Source organism: Elaeis guineensis, chromosome 4 (assembly GCF_000442705.2).
Source record: "Elaeis guineensis isolate ETL-2024a chromosome 4, EG11, whole genome shotgun sequence".
In the NCBI taxonomy this organism is placed as follows: Eukaryota; Viridiplantae; Streptophyta; class Magnoliopsida; order Arecales; family Arecaceae; genus Elaeis; species Elaeis guineensis.
The window spans coordinates 11,751,549-11,777,661 of record NC_025996.2 but is presented as its reverse complement, the minus strand read 5'-3'; the positions used below and the strand labels follow the sequence as shown (position 1 = coordinate 11,777,661).

Sequence of the window (26,113 nt, the reverse complement as noted above, 5' to 3'; positions counted from 1 at the left end):
GACACTTACATTTACATGTTATAATCTCTAAAGAATCCAAGATATATGGACCAAAAAATAAAAATAGAAAAAATCTAAGGGGTTAAAAAATATTTGGAAGAGAGCTACTTCATAATGTGTAGTTTTCTGTTTTGTGATCCTTAGATGATGATGATCATGACCATGTCATGATCATGTTGATTTTTTTTATTTGATTTTAGATTTATATATTTTCTTTTTGAGTTTAGAATTGAGGTAAAGAGGATACTAATTCTACAGTATTGCATAATTGCTACGGTCTTATGGTCACATTTAATGTGAAACTCAAAAGAAAAAAAAATTTCTATTTGCAGCTAAAGTTTTTTTTATTGCCGGCTTACAATATGGTATAAAGGAATTGGGTTCAAAATTAAAATAAAAAAGATACTATATATATATATATTAGATAATAGATACAAGTATCCTTGAGATTCTCAAGGATCCACATCCAAATCTCTATAAAAAAATATTTGGGAGAGAGCTGCTTCACATTGTGACCCTCAAATGATGATGATGATGATCATGTTATTATTATGGTCAATTTTGTTCATTTGATTTAGATTTGGATGTGGATCTAATATATGTTTTTCATTTGATTTTAAAATTAAGATAGAAAGGATACTAGTTCTACAATATTGCATAATTGCAACCGGTCTTGTGATCACATTGAATGTGAAACTCCAAAAGAAAACAAAAAATCTATGTGCTGCTGAAGTTTTCTTATTGCTGGCTTACAATGTGGTATAAAGGAAATGAGTCCAACATTAATATAAAAGAGATACTAATTCTATATATACTATATAATAGATACAATTATCCTTGTAATTGCAAGCGGAAACTCACAAAAGAAAAGAAAAGAAAAAAAAAAAATCTTATCTGCTACTAAAGTTTTCTTATTGTTGGCTTACAATGTGGTACAAGAGAATCGGTATTCTGGAGTGCCAACAACATCAAAAGTTCCAACAATCCTCTTTTACCAAATGTTCACCCAACAACACGTGGGAATATTTTGATAAAATAACAGGTCCATAACCATCGGATAAAAGAACTGATCCATAATCACTAAATATTTATCTAGATAGCAGCATCCTTACCATTTTAGACAGGTGATGGGATTTGGTTTTGCAAGATGTTGGCTCTCACTTCAACTTTGAGCTTTGATTCCATGAGTCTCAAGTTGGTGTACGACTGGGTATGGGCTGCGGCCCAGAGCCTCAGGTGAGGCTGGTTGCTTGTGTCAATATGGAAGATGTACTTTTGCCTTTGAATCTTTAGATCCCCTGACGGCATCATGGGACTCTACGTAAATAACCTTAACCAAATGATGGGCACCAAACATAGGCCCGAACATTATTTAAAAATTTCAGTATTTCTTAATCCTAGCAGGTTGATTTCTAATGATTATCTGTAGGATTCCGGCCCTAATGCTTTTACACTAGTTTATGTCACCCTGAACGTGGCACCTCCAGTCTGTGTGCAAAGGAGAATGACCATTGAGATAATTGCAGGATCTTTTTCGTACACTGCATCTTAATTTGGATCTGTTAATGGATCAGTCATCTCCTTTTATTCAATATCAATGGCCTACTGTCTATCGGCAAGAATTAGTACCACATTATTTAAGGACAGAAATAAAGGAATGTAAATGATTCTTTTAATACAAATAGAGCTACATTTTCAAATGTATTGGGACTCCGTAATTGTCGGTTGACTGACGATAGTGTCATTCTTGTCCAGATCCCATTTGATTGGGATAGGCTCAAAAATTTCTTCTTTTTTTCTCTGATAAATGAGAATTTCTAAATTTTCAAAGCAGCTACGAAGTCGAAGGTTGATTCTAACTTTTGCATATGGTCACCGTCGAGATCCTCAACCGATGTGAGATGAAAGAATAAAATATTCAAATTGTCTCTTCCGCATAGAAGAGGGGTTGAATTTCTTTCACAATCTCAACAATTGAATCGTGCTTTATATATTTTTCAAAATATAACAGATATTTTTTATCCATCCATGACATAAATTATGAAATTCATATCATACCTTAAAATATATATATATATATAATATAATTTAATAATTGATGTCATAAAAAAATATCAATAATTTTCTTCGTATGATAGATACAATCCAAATCCAAAAATAAGATAAAGAACAACAAGGCTATCTCTCTCTTCTTTTCCCAAAAAGTCATTTGATTCTTGAGTCCTAATCAAAGATGTTGGGATATACCGACCGATCCCTTTTACGCCGACTCACCCTCGAGCTTGTCCGATCGATGCCCGACTCTATCGACCGCACCGACCGACGACTGCCGACAGTAGCTACCGACATTATCCGAGATGACCCATTCTGTTCCCGACTAGCCGAACGGCGAAGCCCAGATTACCGACTCACTGTCGGACGGAGGTGGCAGCCGACGTCCGACTCCCGCAATGCGCCAGACCAGCCGACGGTATCCCCGGATCTTCACCCGACGTCCCGCAGCCGAATACCGACGTATGGTCGGTCAGCTCCCCCAAACGCCGTACGACTGCTATGGACTGCTGTCCTGACAAGCACATGCGACGTGATCATTCTGGGGGCATCGTCCTGCCAAGGACATAGGTCAGCCCCAGTGATTTGACAGCCCACGGCGATTTGTCAGTCCGCGGTGACTCTGATAGCCTCCGACGATTTGACAACTCTCCGGTTGTCTGCGCCATTAATGGCGGGACCATGCCGCGCTCTACTATAAAACGGGGAAGGCAACAGTGTTGGAGGAAGGTTTTTCTAAGCTCCTGGGCTCTCTTTCTCTCTCTCTCTCTCCCTAGCTCTCTCCCGCTGAGCCTCTGATTGTTTTCTACTGTTGCCTAGTCTCCTCTTTGATTTGACCGTTGGAGGGTCCCTGTCGGAGGCATCTCCGGTCAGTATGGACTTCTCTTGCAGGTGCTCGTTCTCAACGACCAGACGACGAGGGGATTGGCTGCAACAGGTTTGGTGCGCCAGGAAGGGGCTGGATCACGACCTCCATAGAGCTTCAAAAATTCTTTCGAGATGACAAGAACCAGGGCTCAGCGATCGAGAGCTACCGGATCGGCGAGACACTCTTCCCACCGGGAAGAGGTCTCTCCTCCACCCTCCATGGCGGAACCCAGCTCTCCGCATCCTGTGGTGACCACAGAGGCGTAGATCGCGGTGATCGTGCGGCAGATGACTGTGCTGACGGATGCAGTCAAGAGCCTTCAACAACAACCAACCCGATTGCCGCACTCGTCGGTGGAGCAACCAGCGGTGCACCCGATGCCGTCCAGGAGCAGCCGCCGACGCCCGCATCGATCTCCGTCTCCTCCTCAGGAGCAGCCGTCTCAGCACTCCCACCGAAAAGGAGAGAGGCAGCCATGACGTGACACCCATCGGTCTCAGCGACCCTTTCCTTCCCAGTTGGAGCGAGCAAGGAAGGAGAAGCGACCGCGGACACCATCCGCTTTCCTCTCAGATTCATCGGGAGACTCGACCCATGGGATCTCCCAACACCGACGGATCGATGACTACAAACGTAGGTTCGAAGAAATCGACCGTCGTCTTGCCCAGCCCCAGGTGGACGGACAGAAGTCTTCGAACGATGTCGACTTCCAGACCACCCAACCTCTCTCCCGACTCATCCTCGACGAGCCGATTTCTAGTCGGTTCAAGATGCCTCATGTGGAGCCTTACGACGGCTCCACCGACCCAGTTGACCATCTGGAGAGCTACAAGGCTCTCATGATGATCCAAAGGGCAACCGATGCCCTCCTCTGCATCGGCTTCCCCGCCACACTTCGCAAAGCTGCCAGGGCCTGATACTCCGACCTCCGCTCAGGAAGTATCCACTCCTTCGGGCAGCTCGAGCATTCTTTCGCGGCTCATTTTTTGCACCAGCCGGAAGCCATCACGAACCTCGGACAGTCTTTTCTCCCTCAAGCAGGGAGAAAATGAGATGCTCCGACATTTCATAACGCGATTCAACGCGGCCACGCTTGAGGTTTGAGATTTCAATAAAGACATGGCTATCTCAGCCATGAAGAGGGGGCTGAGAGGGTTCCGATTTACATACTCCTTGGACAAGACCTTCCCCCGGACATATGCTGAACTGCTGGAGCGCGCGTACAAATACATGCGCGCAGACGAAGGAGCTTTCGACCTATGCCTGATCGAGACCAAGGGTCCGAAGGAGAAGCGAAGGAAAGGTCGGGCTCCCATCGAGCCTAGCGGGCCCCCGACCGACAAACAGGTCTCACCCCAGCGACAGAGCCCGAGATTGCCCCGGCGGCAGAGTCCGAGGCCGATGCGTCACAGGTATGACTCCTATACTCCTCTCTCTGCTCTTCGTGCGCAGATTTTGATGGAGATCGAAGGAGAGGAATATCTGCGGCGGCCTCCACCTTTGAAGGCAAAGGGCCTCGATCGGTGAAAATACTGTCGATTTCATCGGGGCCACGATCACAACACCGAACAGTGCATCCAACTCAAGGATGAAATCGAGGCCCTCATACGTCGAGGGTATCTCAAAAAATTTTAAAAGAATCTGCCGACTCGACCCGTCCTCGACCGACGACCCCAACCGACTGAAGAGGCAGTGAACAACCAGTCCACGGTCGGGGTCATCAACATGATCTCAAAATGACTGGATCGGGGGACGACTGTTGGAGGGGAGTCAACGAAGAAGCTGCACCAAGATGATGTAATTACTTTTACAGATGAAGATGCTTGGAGAATCCAAACTCCCCATGGCGACGCTATTGTTGTCTCGGCAACAATAGCAAATTATGATGTAAGAAGGATCCTTGTTGATAATGGAAGTTCGACTAATATTTTGTTCTACTCGACCTTCTCCCAAATGCGACTGTCGGTGATCGGCTCGAGAGAGTCTCTGCACCCCTAGCAGGTTTCGTTGGAGATGCTGTCATGGTGGAAGGAGAAATTACTCTTCCCGTGACAGCTAGAATCGAACCACGACAAAGCACCGTCCACCTAACCTTTGCGATCGTCCAAGTACCTTTGGTCTACAACACTATACTTGGAAGACTCGGACTAAATGCCCTCAGAGCGATAGTCTCGACGTACCATCTGCTGGTTCGATTTTCGATCAAAAATGGAGTCGGAGAGATGCACGAAGATTAACAGCTTGCTCAACGATACTTCCAAATCTCTGCTCGAAGCAATGAATCGAAGGACTCCCTGACGGTAGACAAGTTGGACCAACGGGGAGAGGAAGAACGGGGCGAACCGACCGAACAGTTGGTTTCCATCCCAATAGCGGAGAATCCCGAACGAGTGGTCTGGGTCGGATCCCAATTATCCGACCCTGAGCAATGGCAGTTAATAGAGCTGTTAAAGGCCAATGCTGACATATTCGCTTGGTCGGCAGCGGATATGTCTGGCATTCCCTCGGAGATGATGACTCACCGACTCAACATTGACCCTGGAATGAGGTCGGTGAGGCAAAAGAAGCGGTCTTTTGCTCCCGAAAGACAGAAGGCCATCGACGAGAAAGTGGACAAGCTACTCGAGGTGGACTTCATCAGAGAAATCACGTACCCCGACTGGCTCGCCAATGTTGTCATGGTGAAAAAAGCCAACGGGAGGTGGAGGATCTGCATCGACTATACCGACTTGAATCGTACCTGTTCGAAGGACAACTTTCCACTTTCAAAAATCGATCAGCTGGTAGACGCGACGTCCGGCCATCGACTGCTCAGCTTCATGGATACCTTTGTCGGATACAATCAGATCCGTATGGCTCCCAAAGATGAGGAGCATACAGCCTTCGTGATCGCTAAGGACCTTTACTGCTACAGAGTAATGCCCTTCGGACTGAAAAATATCGGAGCCACCTACCAGTGACTCGTCAATAAGGTCTTCAAAGATCAAATCGGGCGCAACATGGAGGTATACGTAGATGACATGCTGGTGAAGAGCGCGCAGACTTCAGATCATGTCCAAGATCTTGAAGAAACTTTTTGTACTCTTCAACAACATCGGATGAGACTGAATTCAACTAAGTACACCTTCGGGGTGACTTCGGAGAAGTTTCTCGGGTTCCTCATTTCTCAATGAGAAATTGAGGTCAATCCCGAGAAGATAAAGATGATCATCGACATACGGCATCCGGACATCAAAAAAGAGGTACAGTAGCTTAACGAAAGGATCATCGCGCTCAGCCGATTCATCTCTCGATCGGTTGAGAGATGCCTTCCGTTCTTCAAAATCCTGAGGCAGGCGAAGGACTTCTCTTGGCCGGATGAGTGCCGGTAGGCCTTCGAGGATCTGAAGAGATATCTGGCCTCCCCACCGCTGCTTGTAAAGCTAGAAGTCGGAGAAACATTGTACCTCTACTTGGCAACCTCCCCAGAGGCGGTTAGCTCGGTGCTCGTCTGGGAGAACGAGAGCCGAATTCACCAGCCCATATACTACACCAGCAAAGTGCTCCACGAAGCTAAAGCTCGGTATTCAAAGGCAGAGAAAATGATATTCGCCTTGATCGTGTCTGCACAGTGACTCTGTCCGTATTTTCAAGCGCACGCTATCGTGGTCCTCACCGACCAGCCCTTGAGGGTGATCTTGCATCGCCCCGACACATCATGACGACTGGCGAAATGGACGGTGAAACTGAGTGAGTTCAACATTCAGTACCGACCGCGACCTGCCTTGAAAGTCCAGGTTTTGGCTGACTTTATTGTGGAGTACCCGACAACCGACCAAGAATCGAAAGGCGGGAGCTCCAAAGAGGCTGCAACCTCTGAATGTGACCCCGGGTCTACCTGGGTATTGCACATCGACGGAGCTTCCAATGCTCGAGGGAGCGGGGCCGGGTTCGTGCTCACCAACTCGGAGGGAGTGGTTATCGAGTACGCTCTCTGATTCGACTTCAAAGCCTCCAATAATCAAACTGAGTATGAAGCGCTCCTCGCTGGCTTGAGAGTAGTGAAGGAGCTTGGGATCGACAGCCTCAGAGTCTTCTCCAACTCCCAACTGATCGTGGGACAAGTCAAAGGCGAATTCGAGGTGCGGGATCTGACCATGGCAAAATATTTCCAAAAGGTGAGAGATCTTGTGGCACACCTCAAGTATTTCGAGATCTCCCATATTCTCAGGTTGGAGAATGCTCGGACCGACGCACTCTCCAGGCTTGCGACATCAGCCTACGACACTTTGGGCCGGACACTTATGGAGAGTCTCGGGCAATCGAGCATCGACAGGGCCGAGGAGGTACTGCAACTGACGATCGAACTGAGCTGGATGGATCCGATCGTTCAGTATCTGACCGACGGAACCAGCCCTAAAGACTCTGCAGAAGCCAAACGACTCCGATGGGCGGCCTTCCAATATGTAATGATGGACCGCCGACTCTACAAAAGGTCGTTCTCCCTTCCCTTGCTGAGGTGCCTGGGATCGACTGACGCGGACTACGCGCTCAGAGAGGTACATGAAGGGATCTGCGAAAATCACTTGGAGGGCAAATCTTTGGCCTACAAGGTCCTGCGACAGGGTTACTACTGGCCCACCATAAAAAAGGATGCGACTGAGTTGGTTCGGAGGTGTGAGCCGTGTCAGAGGTACGCTAACATACAACACCGACCCGCCAATCAAATCACTTCCATTATCGCCCCGTGGCCCTTCACCCAATGGAAAATCGACATACTCGGTCCTTTCCCTCCGACGTCTGGCCAAAGGAAGTTCATAGTCGTCGCAATCGACTACTTCACTAAGTGGGTGGAAGCCGAACCTCTGGCATAAATCACCGAGCGAAAGATGAAAGACTTCGTCCAGAAGTCCATCATCTTCAGGTTCGGACTACCGCACACTATTATCACTGACAATAGACGATAATTTGACAACCGAGACTTTCGGGAGTTCTGTGCGAGATTTCATATCGCGCACAGACTGACCTCGATCGGACATCCACAGTCCAACGGCGAGGTCGAAGTAACCAACCGAACCATTCTGCATGGACTGAAGACCCGACTGAATAAAGCCAAAGGCCTCTGGGTTAAAGAATTGAATTCCGTCCTGTGGGCGTACCGAACGACACCCCGTATCCCGATCGAAGAATCTCCTTTCAGCTTGGTCTATGGGACGGAGGCGATGATCCCACTCAAAATCGGGCTTCCATCGACTAGAGTTGAGCAGCACTGCGAGCCGGGTAACTCCGAGTGTCGGAGAGCCGACTTGGACCTCATACCCGAACTCCGACACAAGGCTCAACTCCGCATGGCTTTCTACTGATAAAGAGTGGCCCGATACTATAATGCTAAGGTTAAGCCGAAGTTTTTCAGATCCGGAGACCTGGTCTTAAGGAAGGCGGAAGTTTCGAAGCCTCTGGATCAAGGAAAATTATCTCCGAACTGGGAAGGACCCTACAAGATAGCGGACACTTACAGGCCGGGAGCCTACCGACTGGAGACTCTAGAAGGAATGGTCATTTCTCGGATTTGGAATGCCGACAACCTAAGATTGTACTACCAGTGAACCCTGTGTGCCCTTGTTCGGAATACAAACTCAGTCTCAAAACTCTAGAGTCTAGAATCTCGGCTCTCTAATTGTGCGTCGGCGCTCGCCAGTAGTACGAACCCCGATGCCCCGACTTGGGCCCAATATTTCGTTGGAAATCTGCGGCCCGATCGCCGACGACGCATCGGACTCTTACGAGAATCGATATATCTACGTTGGTGGAAGGCCAGCGATGGCGATGAAACCCCTCTAAGTTGAAGCCACGCTCCTTCCACGATCAACTCTCGAGCTAGACGACTGGCTAACTTGCCGACTTGGCTTCGGCCAAGAAAGGCAAAATGCCAACGCGACCAACGTCGCGTTCGCGACATGCCGACCAGGTCACATCCGATCGAAGGATATTCGACTTACCACCGTTTATCACATGATGCGACGTATACGCCCGATAAAGAATCGGGCAACAGATGACCGACTTATCATCGTTATCTTAACCGAATGCATCGGATACTATTCGACTATCAGACTCTACAGATGATCGGGTCGAAGAGCTACGCCCGAAGGTCGATCGACACCCGACTCGGCAAACACACCTGACTTAGGTCTGGGCAATGGACGCTCGACTTAGACTCTCGGGTCGTACGACAGTCAGGACGCCGATCTAAAATCGGAGCTCGCTTTGCCTTTACCATGGCGCGCGCTACCGACTATCCCGGCTAACTATCCGGGACCTTACCGAACGAACTAACAAGGTACATCGGGCCTACGACCTATACGCTCGGGGGCGTTTCGGCGAAACATACATTTCAAGATATATTTCAGGATGCATAAAGGAAAAAAGTTGAAAAGTCCTCAATTTCATTCAAATATGAACTGAATTTACATAATTGGACTGAAGCCCGATTACAAGTACACTAAGTAAGAGCAAAAACAAAAGATGCTCCGACTACTCGTCGGAGTCAACTTTTTCAACCGAGAGAAGTTCGGGGGCGATCGACGTGGCTGCTCGGGTCGGAGTAGCATCGGGATTCAGAGCCGCCTCACCTTCGGTAACCTGATCCAGAATGGCTTCCTCCACGGCAGTATGATCTCCCGACGTCGGGTCGGCCACCTCTCCTGTGACTTGGCCCTCCGACCCTGGGGGAACGACGCTGTTGAGGTCAAGCTCCAGATACAAACCCTGGACTGCATCCCGGGCGTCCTCGTACCCCACTCGGTACGAGGCGAAATCACTCTCCAGGAGCTCCTCCCGATATTCGTTGGAGTCGCAGAAGTCCTCCATGGCCCGACTAATTGCCTCTTTCGCCGACTCTGCCTCCGCCCTCGCTATGTCTGCGTCAGCTTGAGCAGTGGACAAATTCTTCTCAACCTTGGCGAGATTCCCCAGACTCACCCGGAGTTGCTCGCGCTCGGCTTTGAGCTCACCGACGCAACCATCCCGCTCACACCGCAGCCGGCGAGCGGTACGGGACTTTCATTTGACTTCATCGCGAGCCAACTGTAGTTCGGCCCTCGAGGCAGTCAGGGCATCGGTAAGGTGGGAAATCTCCTCCTCAAGCCGGGTCTCACGGTCGACCGACTGCTTCAGCTGCTCGATCATTGTCGCCTTCTCGACCTCGGCGGCCTCAGCCCTATTCTTCCAGGCCGCCCGGAGATCGTTGAACCTCCGATACCCGACCTCCAGCTCGGACATATTGTAGATCAGCTGTAAATAACAGACCGATTGTCAGAAGACCGAACTGATAGAAAACAATGATGAAAATGAAAGGTGAAGAAGAGGAGCTCACCTGGATCATGGTCGGGTAGAAGGAAGCAAAAAATGCAAGGAGACAAAAGTCTCGAAGAAAGCTTCTCGAGGAGGGAGACAGGCATAACTACCTGAAACTTGGAACTGAAGGACCACTCGACCAGAGTCTCGACAACAGAACTATGAAAAGTGAAGTTTTGGATACAGGTGACCCTATATATATAGTACCCCTCGACGGTCGGGATGAGAGCACGCCCAACGAGGGTCTCCCGGATTTTGACACGTGGCAGCATCTGGGCCTTTCTTTGGTTCGACGATTCGACGCACCTACCCCAGATCAAGCCACGTCGCCTCCATCTGCCTGAACGGGTTCGGCCCAATGGTCCCCTGGCACGTGGCGAAAAATTCACGTCTCAGGATTCACTAACCGACGGCGGTTTGCATTCCCGAGGAGACGGCGGAAACGACGGTTCCTGTTCCCAATGGGATGTCTGACACCAATGGGACGTCTGATGTCGGACCGTTCATCGGTACGGTCGCCAGAGTCAGAGTATGATGTGACAGATATCCACTCCTTTCGCCCGAACCATCGCCCACGCGGAAACGCTGGCCAGCACGACATCCGACTCAGGAGTGGGGGGAGGGGCAACTGTTGGGATATACCGACCGATCCTTTTTACGCCGACTCACCCTCGGGCTTGTTCGACCGACATCCGACTCTACCGACTGCACCGACCAACGACTGCCGACAGTAGCTGCCGACATTATCCGAGATAGCCCATTCTGTTCCTGACTAGCCGAACAGCGGAGTCCAGATTACCGACTCACTGTCGGACGGGGGTGGCAGCCGACGTCCGACTCCCGCAATGCGCCAGACCAGCCGACGGTGTCTCCGGGTCTTCACCCGACGTCCCGCAGCCGAATACCGACGTATGATCGTCAGCTCCCCCAAACACCGTACGACTGCTATGGGCTGTTGTCCTGACAAGGATATGCGATGTGACCGCTCTGGGGGCATCGTCCTGCCAAGGACATAGGTCAGCCCCAGTGATTTGACAGCCCACGGCGACTTGTCAGTACGCGGTAACTCTGATAGCCTCCGACGATTTGACAACTCTCCGGTTGTCTGTGCCATTAATGGCGGGATCACGTCGTGCTCTACTATAAAATGGGGAAGGCAACAGTGTTGGGGGAAGGTTTTTTTAAGCTCCTGGGCTCTCTTTTTCTCTCTCTCCTTAGCTCTCTCCTGCTGAGCTCCTGATTCTTTTCTACTGTTGCCTAGCCTCTTCTATGATTTGATCGTCGGAGGGTCTTCGTCGAAGGCATCTCCGATCAGTATGGATTTCTCTTGCAGGTGCTCGTTCTCGATGATCAGAAGATGAGGAGATTAGCTGCAGCAAAAGAATTATCCGTTATCAATACAAAAGAGACTTTGTGCCTTTCTAGAGCCTCAGGTGAGGCCGGTTGCTTGTGTCAATATGGAAGATGTACTTTTGCCTTTGAATCTTTAGATCCCCTGACGGCATCATGGGACTCTACGTAAATAACCTTAACCAAATGATGAGCACCAAACATAGGAGCGAACATTATTTAAAAATTTCAGTATTTCTTAATCCTAGCAGGTTGATTTCTAATGATTATCTGTGGGATTCCGGCCCTAATGCTTTTACACTAGTTTATGTCACCCTGAACGTGGCACCTCCAGTCTGTGTGCAAAGGAGAAAGACCATTGAGATAATTGCAGGATCTTTTTCGTACACTGCATCTTAATTTGGATCTTTTAATGGATCAGTCATCTCCTTTTATTCAATATCAATGGCCTATTGTCTATCGGCAAGAATTAGTACCACATTATTTAAGGACAGAAATAAAGGAATGTAAATGATTCTTTTAATACAAATAGAGCTACATTTTCAAATGTATTGGGACTCCGTAATTGTCGGTTGATTGACGATAGTGTCATTCTGGTCCAGATCCCATTTGATTGGGATAGGCTCAAAAATTTCTTCTTTTTTTCTCTGATAAATGAGAATTTCTAAATTTTCAAAGCAGCTACGAAGCCGAAGGTTGATTCCAACTTTTGCATACGGTCACCATCAAAATCCTCAACCGGTGTGAGATGAAAGAATAAAATATTTAAATTGTATCTTCCGCATGGAAGAGGAGTTAAACTTCTTTAGTAATCTCAACCATTGGACCGTATTTTATATATTTTTTAAAATATAACAGATATTTTTTATCCATCCATGACATAAATTATGAAATTCATATCGTACCTTAAAATATATATATATATATATATATATATATATATATATATATATATATATAATATGATTTAATGATTGACGTCATAAAAAAATATCAATCATTTTCTTCGTATGATAGATACAATCCAAATCCAAAAATAAGATAAAGAACAACAAGGCTATCTCTCTTCTTTTCCCAAAAAGTCATTTGATTTTTGAGTCCTAATCAAAGGATTATCCCTTATCAATACAAAAGAGACTTTGTGCCTTTCTAGATGCTTGACATGTCTACCAGAAGATGAACAAAATTGTGGACTGAATTGCCTCTAACACAGCGGAGTACTTGGAAGGAGCTTTGTGGACCGACTTATCTCTTGTTTCATCGATTTGATAATATTTTATTTTTAAATTTTTTTGGATATATTCATGTCCTATGGATATGACTATTCTACCTTTTAAAAAAAAAAAAATTCCTGCAATTATACCATTTGTGAGCCAATGGTAGTTCGTGGTATCCTAGCGTTTGCTTTTGCCGGTTTTTATTTTTTTCCGATTATCCACATCGAAAATAAACGGCGTACTTACCCCAAAGCCAGAGAGGAAAAAGAATCAGGAAGCCGGTAAAGATTTTTTTTTAAAAGAATATAAAGGAGCATCTTCAATACACACTAAGTAAAATACTTGTTACAGATGCCACCAGCAAGCTTAATACAACATCAACAGAAAGAGTCAGCAAAAGATGATGACCAGATTTACAACATAACAACTGGACTTCCAAAAGGAGAGACATAATATAATATAAAGCATGAAACGAAAAATAATAGAGCTGGTGTTGGACGTGGGAGGACTGGCATTTGAATAGATAGTCAGAGCAGCTGATGATAGAAATGTAGAGATCCTTGAGATGCTAAATGTATTTGGCAATATAAATTTGAAAATAGATGCGTGTTTTTCTATAGCAGTAATGAACTCGCAAGATTTGAACATTCATGCTAACCATTCATACTGCCTGAATTGGATCAATTCCATGATTACGAAAGTGGCACAGGAATTGGCACATAACAGCAATAGTACCATGATGCGATAAAGTAGACAGCTGATAAAGATATTTGATCCGTCGTTCCTCAACCCTATGCAGAAGAGCCACTCTTTTTTTTTTTTTTTTTTTGTCAACCAAGAGGTAAGAAGTATTTGGAAGAGAGCTACTTCACGATGTCACAATGTGCAGTTTATGGTTTTATGAACCTCTAATAATGACGATTTTGGATTTGGGATTTCATAATATTTTTCATTTGGGTTTAGAATTAAGACGAAAAAGATACTTGTTCTACATATTACATAAATTGCTATGGCTTTGTGATCACAGTTAATATGAAAACACAAAAAGGGAAATCCTACCTGCTACAAGTACAAGAATTTTCTTATTGATGGCTCAAGAGGAGGTTTTGGGAATTGGCTTCAGAAGTGAGCTAAAAGGATACTAATTCTATATATTACATAATAGATACAATTATGATGGAGATTCCATAATTACAAATGTAAACTCGGAAAGGAAAAAAAAATTCCTACATTCCTACCTGCTAGTAAAGTTTTCTTGTTGTTGACTTACAATGTGGTATGAGAGAGTTGGTACATTGGAGTGCCACCAACACGGGAATTTCCAACATTCATCTCTTTTAGCATATTCACCCAACAATACATGAGAATATATTGATAAAATAACTTACAACCATTGGCATTTGGTTTTGCGAGATGTTGGCTCTCACTTACAGCCTTGACCTTTGATTCCACCCGTCTCAATTTGCTATTTTTCTCAGGGGCATAGCCTCACACAAGGTGGAGTGAGTACGAGATGAGATCTTCACTAAAAAAATTATTTGGTTGGTATCGATATTAAAGATATGCTTTTGCCTTCGCTAAGGTGCTCGGATGTCTTAACCTGAAGCAATTCCATTTTTTCCTTTTTTTTTTTTTTTTTTTTCAGAAAAGAAAAACCCAAAATAAACAATTCGACTTTGAATCCTTAGATCCACAAAAAGCATCATGGGACTCTACGAAAATAACCTTAACAAAATGATAGGTCGTACCAAAAATAGACCTGGGCATTATTTAAAAATCCCACTATCTTTTAATCCTAGCAGGTTGATTTCTATTGATATCTCTACGATCCCATCCTTCTGCACTAATTTATATCATCCAGGGAATCCCTCCTTACGTGGGCCCAGTTCTTTGGAATTTACCATTTCAGATTCCAAACGACACCTCCAATCCGTGTGCAAAGGAGAATGACCATGGAAATAATTGCAGGATCCTTTTTGTCCGCTGCATCTTAATTTGGATCTTTAAGTGGGTCATTCATCTCCTGTGTCAATATCACTAACCTATCGGTTATTAAGAACAGAAAAAGGAATATAAATAATTCTTTTAATACAAATAGAAAATTAGACATTCAAATATACTATAACCACATCGTTGTTGGCCGACCGACGATTGTCTCATTCTTGTGCAGATGATCGGAATAGGTTAACAAGTTCGGAATATTCAAAACACTCTCGAAATCGAAAGTGATGTCTTCCTAGCAGAAATTTTGGAATTATGCTTAGACTTTTACACTAGTCCCCGAAGAATGAAGACGAGGACCCAAGCCTCCATCACGTTTTTTTTTTTGGTAGAAGCCTCCATCGCTTTCTTTAACAAGCAAACCAACAACAAGTGGGTGTAGATCTTAACAGAGGGAGGAATACTGAATCAAATAATTTGTTACCGGAATACTTGATCTTGGATATTTTGTTAATTTGATGAAATGATAGCCATTCATCGAAAAGTCAAGCAGCCATAAGTTTCTAGTTTTCCGGGTTGGAATTTTTTTCGTCAGTCGAGTATTGGACGTCGGATGAGCTTCAACAAGGTATGGAGATCTTTGTCTTATCTTCACGTCGCTCTTTGGAAGGGGAGTGAAAATAATTTTTCCAACTATCTCAACCTAAAAGTCATACAAGCGCATGCAAGTCCCATATTCCTCTAAATTTCTCGATGTGGAAGCCTAGGATATATGGTAAGCCACATGGGTCGTTTCTATGTATGAAATGAATGAAACAAGGAGATCCCAATTTGGGATTGGGGAAGGCGTGAAACGTCTAATTAGTAAGTAGATGGATCGATCCAATGGACCATTCCAATAGTAACTCAAGACATCATCACCCTGTGTATTTAAATAATGCAAGATCAAGTGAGGGGTGCCCATTTTTGAATTTGGATTGGTCCATTGAATGATTTCTCGTGTGAAATGGTCTACAGCTTTCCAAAGACTCTCTCTTGCTTCCCCTGATTTAGATGGGCCACGTGATGATGGCTGGTGTACAAATTGGGCTTCTAGATTAGAAATTTCAAAGATTCTAAAATTTTTGAAGACCATTAATTATGTTGTAAGTTTTATATGCCGGTTGGACTCTCGCCCGTCAATAACAATTCGCATGATTAGAATTCAAATGTTATGGGCAAGATCTATTTGTTGCTTTGATAAGAACGGGTAAGATAATTTAAATTTATTTTTTAATTCATTGATTCTTTTGCAAGCTTAGGATACACTACACATATCTCAAAATATTTTGAATTCCATTATTTATCTATCTATGTAGATCTCAAAATAATGAATGGATGATCAAATGGTGGATTCGTGAGAGCGAAAAGGTGAATCCTCCCCTGAGCCGGTGTCATTAATATGGTTGGCTAAGAATAGCCATTAATTTATGCACAATTTTTATTTTAATGGCACCAATTCCCAAATGCCATGCAAGGCTATGAAATATAGTAGGGAATAGATTAGTCATTTCAAAAGTATCTTTCCCTCTTTTCTCACCCCACTACATAGATTCACTTCTTGAGATAAGTTTATTAATTTAAAAGAAAAATCCTACCAAACAAGCTAGGGGTCACACCTACATGGAAAAGTTTGGATGTGCACCACAAATTAATTCTAGCCTAGCCTACCACTTATCACTTAAATTCCATTAATCAGCACTTAGCATGCATCTAATAAGATTGTGGCTGGTAGCACTTACATTTACTTCATTAGATATGTTGAGAAAATTTTGTTTTATAAATTGGCTGTAAATATTGAGAATGTGCAATTACTATTGATGTGCGCATCTCATTCTTACATTTTGAGAACTAGACTCCAATTTCCCATGACACGAACAATGTTTATATTAATTAGAATTTAAAACGTCTTTATGACGCAAACTTCTTGTCTGGTGCAACGACTTCACCTTGTTTGATAGGTTTTTGGTCATCGATAAACCAATCATGCAAATGAAATGCTAGACTAACTGTCTTGGACAAGAGTGTCATTTTATATTCGTGTGTGCACGTAACGTTGTCTGTCTTTCAACCCGAGGGACCACGAAGATGTTCTATTGAATATTCTTTCCTAGAGGAAATGGGTTGCACCATTAAAGTATCTTTCTCGATAGGACCTATATAACCATATCATTGGAAACATTTAAAGGGATGTATGCTAAGAAATATCTGAAGGCATCTTACATTATTATTAAGGACTTCTTTACGCTAATTAGGTGGCTATCAAGTAAACCTACTACAGAAACTAGTACCCATCACCTGGTACAAGAGTGCTGGGAAATGGGTTCTCTACTTTCGTACAAGGTAATGCATGCAAAACATCTATACTAATGTATAAACAACAAAAATTTCAGCCCATGACGAATACGATCGAGTGCCAAAATTGGCAAACATCAAATACCATACATATTGTCTTATTATATATTGCAACTCTGGACACTTCAATCGGTCAATCTAAAACAAAAAGGCCATGTTGGGATCAAAATTGCATAGGGGGTCTTCAGAATGACAAAAACGGCCTTTTCTATCGGATGATGAGAAACCAATTTGTCCATCTTAAAGATGGATAAAAGTATCCATCCATTTTATAGATAAATGCTGTACATGTGAAACTAGCTTAGCAGACTTATTCTTTTTAGAAGAGCATGAGAACATAGATAAACCAGTCATAAGAAAGTTGACAAATATTCTCATGATAATTATCCTCCAAAGAAAGGGCCTTTAGAGTGAATTATATGATGATTTCATTTGATTCACACAAGTTTGCAATTTGTTTGTGATTTGAAAAAAAAAAAAAAGGATAACTATCATTTATGCAAGTGCGTGTCGGCTCATAATTAGAATTAGAATCGAAATAGAATGAAATGAAAATCCGCCCATACTCTTGGATGCATTTGTAATGTGAAAGGAGAATAAGAAATTTTTGGAAACAAAAGGTACGTTTGGAAACTCAATTTAATGAGAGATATTTTTGAAAAATTAATTTTTTAATATATATCTAATGGGCTATGATCTGGAATGTATCAAAATAATTCAAATTAAGTATACACTGGTTAAAAATATCTGTGTTACCATATACACGGAGCAAAAATAAGCACAGATTCATCGGATGTTCTAAGCCTAAAATACTGTCTACATTCAGAATACAGGAACGGGATGGTGCCGTTGCATCCTCCAATCTATCCTCTCCCTTGGTTTTGAAATAGCTAGGAAAAGAAAGCCATCTGTAACATCTCCCATCCAAACATAGCAATAATTCCAGGTCATATACAACTAAGCAGTTCTTCCAAAAACAAGAATGGAACGGCAGCACAGCCTCTCAACGAAAATAGCGCGATGCGAGAGGGGCACGATCGTAAAATCAAACCACTCCCCGCGAGATTCCCGGTTCGGTTCGCCCGAGAGAATGATTCCCTTCATCCGAGAGGTCAACCGTTTGGATCGCGCAATATTCGCTTCGAGAGCTGTGCAGACAGATGGGAGCCGGGATCCAACGGTTGATCAACACGAACTCGAGATTCTCCACTCCATTGCTCCTCGTGCAACTATAAATAACCACCTCCCTCCTAAGTCCTAGGGCGCCACAAATTCCTCCCAAATCCGGGGGAGAGAGATTAAAAAAACGGCGAAGAAGAACGAAGGCGGACGTCGATGCAGTCGATGGACGTGGAGAAGATCCCCGCCGGCGGCGTGGAGAAGATCCCCGGCCGCGGCGTGGAGGATGAGGAGGACTCGCCGATCGAGCAGGTGCGGCTGACGGTGTTGACGACGGACGACCCGACGCTCCCGGTGTGGACGTTCCGGATGTGGTTCATCGGGATCCTGGCGTGCTCGCTGATGTCGTTCTTGAACCAGTTCTTCTCCTACCGGACGGAGCCGCTCATCATCGGCCAGATCACGATCCAGGTGGCGTCGCTGCCGGTGGGGCGTTTCATGGCGAGGGTGCTGCCAGAGACGAAGTTCCGGCTGCCGGGATTCGGGGATCGGGAGTTCAGTCTGAACCCGGGGCCCTTCAACATGAAGGAGCACGTGCTGATCTCGATCTTTGCGAACGCCGGCTGCGCGTTCGGCAACGGGTCGGCGTACGCCGTCATGATCGTGGATATCATCAGGGCCTTCTATAAGAGGAGCGTCTCCTTCATCGCCAGCTGGATTCTCATCATCACCACTCAGGTTATCTTCTTCGGTCCATCGTCTTCGTTTTATTTATTTATTTATTTATTTATTTTAAATTTGATCAGACGCTAACGTGTTAGGATACGGATGAAATGGTGCAGGTGTTAGGGTACGGGTGGGCAGGCCTGATGAGGAAGTACGTGGTGGAGCCGGCGCACATGTGGTGGCCGGGCACCCTCGTACAAGTCTCTCTCTTCCGGTACGTTGATTATATATATATATATATATATATATATATATATATTAGGATATAATTTTCGTATATTTGCTTACTATCTATCTGATTGCTTCAAAGTAGGATTGACGATCCAAAAAAGAGCTATCGACGAATTCTGATATGATCTAACTTCAATAATTTAATATTATTATATTTGATAAATTATGATTTAATGATTAAAAATTTTTGACTATCCGTAAATAATATTTTTATCTCAAATTTCAATATCTCGTCAAGAAGTAGGATAATTTAAAATCGAACGTGACTTAAAATTTTTATCACATAAAATTATTATGATACAATCACATCATCTCTTTTTACATCATTTTTATTTTTAGGATAATCATCTCATACCAAATACCTCATAAGCTTATGCTCTTTCGGGGTTAATACAATATTTTTTTAACTTATAACATATGTTATTAATATAATGGCCCTCATTCTTACATATAATTGTAGTGGCCCTTTAGATGGTTCGGTCGTGATTTTTCTCATATATAATACTAATGACAAATCTAATATTTTTAAGATTTCAGGGACTCTTTATTTATTTTTTTTATTAAAAAGTTAATTACAGGATGAGAAAGCATAACTATTACAAGGAGGTTTCAATTTTGTACAGTGTAGTTTTATTTATCTAATTATAAGAATATTTTCTGTAATGATATGATATCTAATGGAAACAATAGTTACTGCATAAATTTTTAAAAATGAAAAAAAGAATAATTTAGCTGCTATGTTGGGTTGCAACGGGCCATGCACTATACTATAGTTGTGGGGCACTAAAAATAGAAAGGTATGCAATGTTTCATATCAAAATAAATATGATTTTTTTTTTTTTCAAAACTCTATTAAATAGTTATTACATATATAGACGGGTCGATGGAATGGTCATTAATTGACAAAGGTGCAGAGAGACACCATCTTGTCGACCCCTCGATGTACCCGCTTTCCCTTAAGTCTCGTCTTACTTTATACGTCGGCTCGTCGGCTTCCGTTCACGAGTTGTCTTTTTTGGTACAAGTTCGCGAGTTGTCTTGGTGCGCATGGCGGACGGCTCATTTGAAACGGAGAATACTGGGACCCAGCTTACGGACCCAGGCTGCCACAAGGCCATTATTATGTACATCAAGCGGTTCCTATTTGATTAAATAAATCCTTACGGTCTAAAATAATAACGTTATGTTTTGTTTCACATTTAATGTTTTATTTATCTATCTTGCTTATAATATTAATGACATTAAATTAATGTGCGGCATAGTCAAATGATTTTCAAATCAGGCGATGCTGCACATAATACTAAATAAGTCATGAAATGAGATGCTGTAAGCCAACTTGCTTGACATATACAACCAAAAAAGCTAAATACAGTACCGAGTAAAAATTAATAATTTTCATATTTCCCCTAATTGCGAATATACTTTTTAAAGATTATTGCCCTTCATATTACACTATAAGTTTTTCCCAGATCAATAATTTGCTTGTCAGTAAATTTATCATTATATGATAAGAATGCATCTTATTATATATAGTCATGTTAGCTGATAGGTGGAAAACAGAACCTGTGTTCCTCATATTTATGTATTGTTCCAAGCTATTTGAAACCGATGTTCACTTTTGGCAGCAGAGAAATTTATTCTTTCAACTCATTTAATAATAAAACATATTATGTAATATTCATAAAAAAAAATACAATTTTAAATGTTCAGGGCGCTGCATGAGAAGGAAGATCGCCGCACGTCAAAAGCCAAGTTTTTCGTCATCGCACTCGGCTGCAGCTTCGCATGGTATGCGGTTCCAGGGTATTTGTTTCCGACCCTCACGAGCATGTCATGGATCTGCTGGGTGTTCTCCAAGTCTGTCACGGCCCAGCAGCTTGGGTCCGGCCTGAGGGGACTGGGCATCGGCGCCTTCACCCTCGACTGGTCGGCGGTTTCCTCTTTCCTGTTCAGCCCACTGGTTTCCCCCTTCTTTGCCATTGTCAACGTATTTGTCGGCTATGTCATCATCGTCTACATAGTGACCCCGGTGTGTTATTGGGGTCTGGACTTGTACCACGCCAAGAGATTCCCCCTCTTCTCCTCACATTTATTCACCTCAGCCGGTCAACCTTATGATGTCACTGCCATTGTGAATAACCGGTTTGAAATTGACATGGAGGCGTATGAGAAGCAGGGGAGGATCAATCTAAGTGTTTTCTTTGCCGTGTCTTATGGTCTTGGATTTGCTACCATTGCTGCTACAGTTACACACGTGGCCTTTTTCTATGGAAGGTACGTCTGCTGTTTATTTGTGTGTTAGAATGGTTCTTGCATCGCTCACCTTTTAATTGCTCCGTGGAAGCAAACATCCTTTGCGTGCTTGAGAGTTCCAAAGCTCTATCATGTAAACACATAATTGTTAATGCTTTGGTTATAGTTCAGAGAACGAAGGAAAAGAAAAAAAAATATTAGTTAGAAGAAAAAAAAATAAGTATATCTTTTTTTTCTCTGGATTAAAAATTTAAAGAAGAAAAAATTTTTTTTTTTTTGAAAGTAAAAAAGAAAAAAAAATATTACAATTTTTTTTATTATTATACCCTTAAAAGGAAAAGATCTTATTTTTTAATTCTTTCCATCTTCTTTTTATTTTCATCGATTTTTTCCATCCATAGGAGTTTCAATTGGATGGGAGACTTAAATAGAATACTTGAAATAAGTTTTAGGACTGACATATAATATTAATTTTATTTTTTATCATTAAAAAAATAAGATGAAAATTATAAAAGATTCGCTAACTCTTAATTTCTTTCTCTTCAATTTCGTTCGATTTGGAGGGAAAAAAAATAAATTTAAAAAAATTTGTATTCCTTTCGTTCCTCTCATTGCCTTTTCATTTCTTTTCTAAAAAAACTCTCAATCAAGAAAGAGTAGTAGCTTTCTCTCTCTTTTTTTTTTTTTCTTTCGTGTTCTTCTCTTCCAACCAAAGCGCAAGTCATTTGCCTTTCTCTAATCTACGAATTACAATTTTAGTGTGCGGTGGTTCTGTTTAAATTAATAGCGTTTTACTTCAGTACTAGTGAATTGGATAAATGTGCAGGGAGATTTATGATCGGTTTCGTGCTTCATATAAAGAAAAACCTGACATTCACACCAAGTTAATGAGGAGTTACGAGGATATACCTGGTTGGTGGTTCCACGTCCTGCTGATAGTGACGGTGGTGGTTTCTCTAATCCTATGCACCGTGTTAAAGGACCAGGTTCAGCTGCCATGGTGGGCGCTCCTCTTTGCCTGCGGTATGGCCTTCGTCTTCACCCTCCCCACCAGCATCATCAGTGCAACTACAAACCAGGTACAAATTAATGCCTTACAGTCTTTACATATAATTTGTATAATTGTTCGACCTCTACGAGTCTAGTGCTTACTGTTTCTTGTTTTGCTCTTTTTTAAAAAAAGACCCCCGGTCTAAACATTATTACAGAATATGTCATGGGTCTGATTCAACCGGGGAAGCCTATTGCCAATGTGTGCTTCAAAGTTTATGGGTATATGAGCATGGCTCAAGCAATCTCTTTCCTCTCTGATTTTAAGCTCGGCCATTACATGAAGATTCCACCCAGATCCATGTTCATAGTTCAGGTACACTCAATTGAACTCAATACGTATCCGTCCCTCTCATCATTTTTATTATCTTTTAGCAGCAACTAGCTAGCTGCTCCAAAATATTCAATGTCCTCCCAACTAACTCTTCCCCGCAGTTTATTGGAACCATCATCGCTGGAACAATCAATCTTGGTGTCGCATGGTGGTTGCTAGGGTCCATCAAGAACATATGCGACGATCAGCTCCTTTCACCAAACAGCCCTTGGACGTGCCCGAGCGATAGGGTCTTCTTTGACGCTTCGGTGATCTGGGGTCTGGTTGGACCCAGGCGTATCTTTGGCCCACTGGGCAACTATGGAGCGCTAAATTGGTTCTTCCTCGGTGGAGCTCTAGGTCCCATTATCGTGTGGACCTTTCACAAGTTTTTCCCAGCCCAAACGTGGATCCCCTTGATCAACCTTCCAGTCTTGCTTGGAGCCACAGCTTCCATGCCTCCAGCCACAGCAGTGAACTACAATTCTTGGATTGTGGTTGGAACTGTGTTCAACTTCTTCGTCTATCGGTATCGAAAGAAGTGGTGGGAGAGGTATAATTACATTCTCTCTGCTGCACTGGATGCTGGCGTTGCATTCATGGGGGTGTTCTTGTACTTCACATTGAACCTGGAGAACGTAACTCTTGACTGGTGGGGAACTGCCGGGGAGCACTGTGAGCTTGCAACTTGTCCCACGGCGAAAGGGGTGCAAGTAGATGGCTGTCCTGTCTTCTAATTATCCATTCTGCATTTCATCTTTCTTTTATCCTTAAATCACTGTGCGTGATCAAAGTATGAAGAATTACAATAGGAGCAGCCATCTGCTGAAACTCGGTTTATTTTACTCAATTTATATTGTGCTCATTCATACAAATGATTCCTCGAAATGCTTAAAAGTACTTTGGTTGTTAGTCAATCAAAACCAACAGTTTCAATATCCATTAAATTTATTGGATTTGTTCACAGAAGTTGCAAATCTGAGTCTTCTTACGATAATTCTATGCTCCCCATTCTAATCTGCTTCAGTAGGCTCACATTAGCAAAGCAATCGACCACTAAAACTGCAATTGCTGCATCTACTACATTTCCTGTTCCTTTATATTTTTTACGCACCACTAATGAGTCAAAGGAACCATAAAAAGAAGTAGTTCGGTCCTGATCACGCTTGTGCAATGTGTAAATGCATCATATTCAACAATTAGGAGGTATCTGCGAGCTTCTGCTCCTCCCACATGGCAGTGCACCAACAAAAAACAGCAGAGAAGTCAGACCTCAAAAAGAATATGAGCAGAAGCAAACTCCAGGATGGAGGCCAGAGAATCCATAACTCCAGTCAGCCAACCCACGTTACTAGAAAAAGAGAATGGTTAGCGTCTGTGATCTCTTCGTGATCCTAGAAAATCATACAATGCTGAATGTGCTGGATGATTATATACACGCAAAAATTAAGATCCCATAGCAACAAGCTCTGTGTACTTAAGCAGAGAATCACACCACACCACTTTTATTAAAAGCTATGGAGACATACACGAAAATGAAAAATTTGCACCTAAACATAAGCAGTATAAACTTGCAGCCCTTTTTTTTTGGATATGCAGCCTCATCCATCTCCCTAGGTGTGCATATGCCAATATGTTGAGCAGCAAATATGAAGCCAGGCGACCATGTCCTCCAGCCATTTGCAGCAGACTAACCGATTAGCAGCATATAGGAGAACAACAGAAGAAGCTTCAGGACCGTGATGACTTGTGCCGGTAACACCAAATCAAGATTTAGTCAGAATTCTTGAAGTGATATTTTTGGATAGATTCTCTTCACTGAATAGTTTATGTGGCATTAGATTCTTCATAGAACGGTCATTGAAACATCATATAATCATTACATAAACATGATACAAATTTGTCAGCAATTACCACTCTTCTTAAACAAGCACCGGGATTCCATCCCACCTTGCTGTGCACATCCACATCCTCAAATTGAAATATTGAATGAGATATTAGATGAGATCAAACATTCTTTCTGGTTAAAGAATCAGATACCACTACCATCCATGAAGTTAAGGGTCTGAAAAAGAGTTCCATGCCCCTACATATCCTCACTCAGGTACCCTTCTCGGGCAGCTTGTGGCAATCTGCAAACCTTGCACCCCTGTACACTTCCATCTGAAGCAACAGCCACCGATATTTTTCATGATTCAAGACGTCCTAAATCAGGTGTCTCCTTTGAGCAGCTTGAAGACAAGCTGCAATTGTTTTGCCCCTGCACATCGCCATCTTAAGTGACAACAAAATTTAATCTTTTCTATGCACAACTCTCATCTGAAGAAAACATTTAAGTAGATTTTTTTTTTTATAAAAAAAAAAGAGAAAACATACATATTTATCACAGGTGAAACTGAGCTAACTTCTTAGTAATGCTTATTCATGCTACGTCTTATTAATAAAGAAGAAAATGGTGTAACAATGTCCTTAAGGTGTCAAACACCCTCACACTTTCAAAAATGTCCATTCTATGTTTGTACGTGCATATACATGAACAAAATGGGATAAAGTTTAACTCAAACAGTTCTGTGTTTATCTATTCTTTCATCATTTTTTGAAAGTATGTTAAATGTACTTCATACAACCACCAAACAAATTGTGCATTTTATTTTATTTTCTTTTATATTTTTGGACAAGAAAATATGCTTTCTTCTCTTGCTTTGTTATGACAGCTACTCCTTTCTCTCACACATAAATATGCTTTTCACCCTCATGCATTTCACAATATTAAAGTGCCATCAATTGGATCATGAAGTTCACCTACCTTTGTACGAAGAGGACCAAAGTTTTATAATCTTTAAGGAGAGCATGAGATCAAGGTAGATAATAGGGCAATGTTGTTACTATATACTCAACTTCCAGTCTGCTTGTCGAGTCATCTTACAACATATGCAAGGATTGGAATCCATAGAAAGCTTACCACGAGATGAAGACCTTTTGTTTCATGCAATACCCTTTCATAGAAAGCCTACTCTGATTGCCTTAGAAAGAAATCAACGACTATAATGTTGTAGTCACTAGCTGGACCAAATCAAATAGGTTGGAAAAACTTGAATTAGAACCCAGAAAACATGTTGAGCAGACCTAACAACACCGAATGTGAAATAATGAAATCAAATTCCAACACATCGGCCCTATTAATCCAAGGACCATGATCATGAGAATGTAACCTCAGCTAACTTAAGGCATAGGTTTGTGTCATTCATCTCGCTGTGCATTGAATTA

General features: G+C 42.8%; 1 protein-coding gene across 1 annotated transcript; it reads left to right on the top strand.

Moving 5' to 3' along the window:
* Nucleotides 1-18,404: 18,404 nt before the first annotated feature.
* LOC105043946 (oligopeptide transporter 4) lies at nucleotides 18,405-23,734 on the top strand. The gene is made up of 6 exons (XM_073255540.1): nucleotides 18,405-19,011; nucleotides 19,116-19,213; nucleotides 20,941-21,504; nucleotides 22,310-22,562; nucleotides 22,667-22,849; nucleotides 22,969-23,734. The coding sequence occupies exons 1-6, from the start codon at nucleotides 18,490-18,492 to the stop codon at nucleotides 23,581-23,583; spliced, it is 2,235 nt and encodes a 744-aa protein (XP_073111641.1). The 5' UTR covers nucleotides 18,405-18,489; the 3' UTR covers nucleotides 23,584-23,734.
* Nucleotides 23,735-26,113: the final 2,379 nt, after the last annotated feature.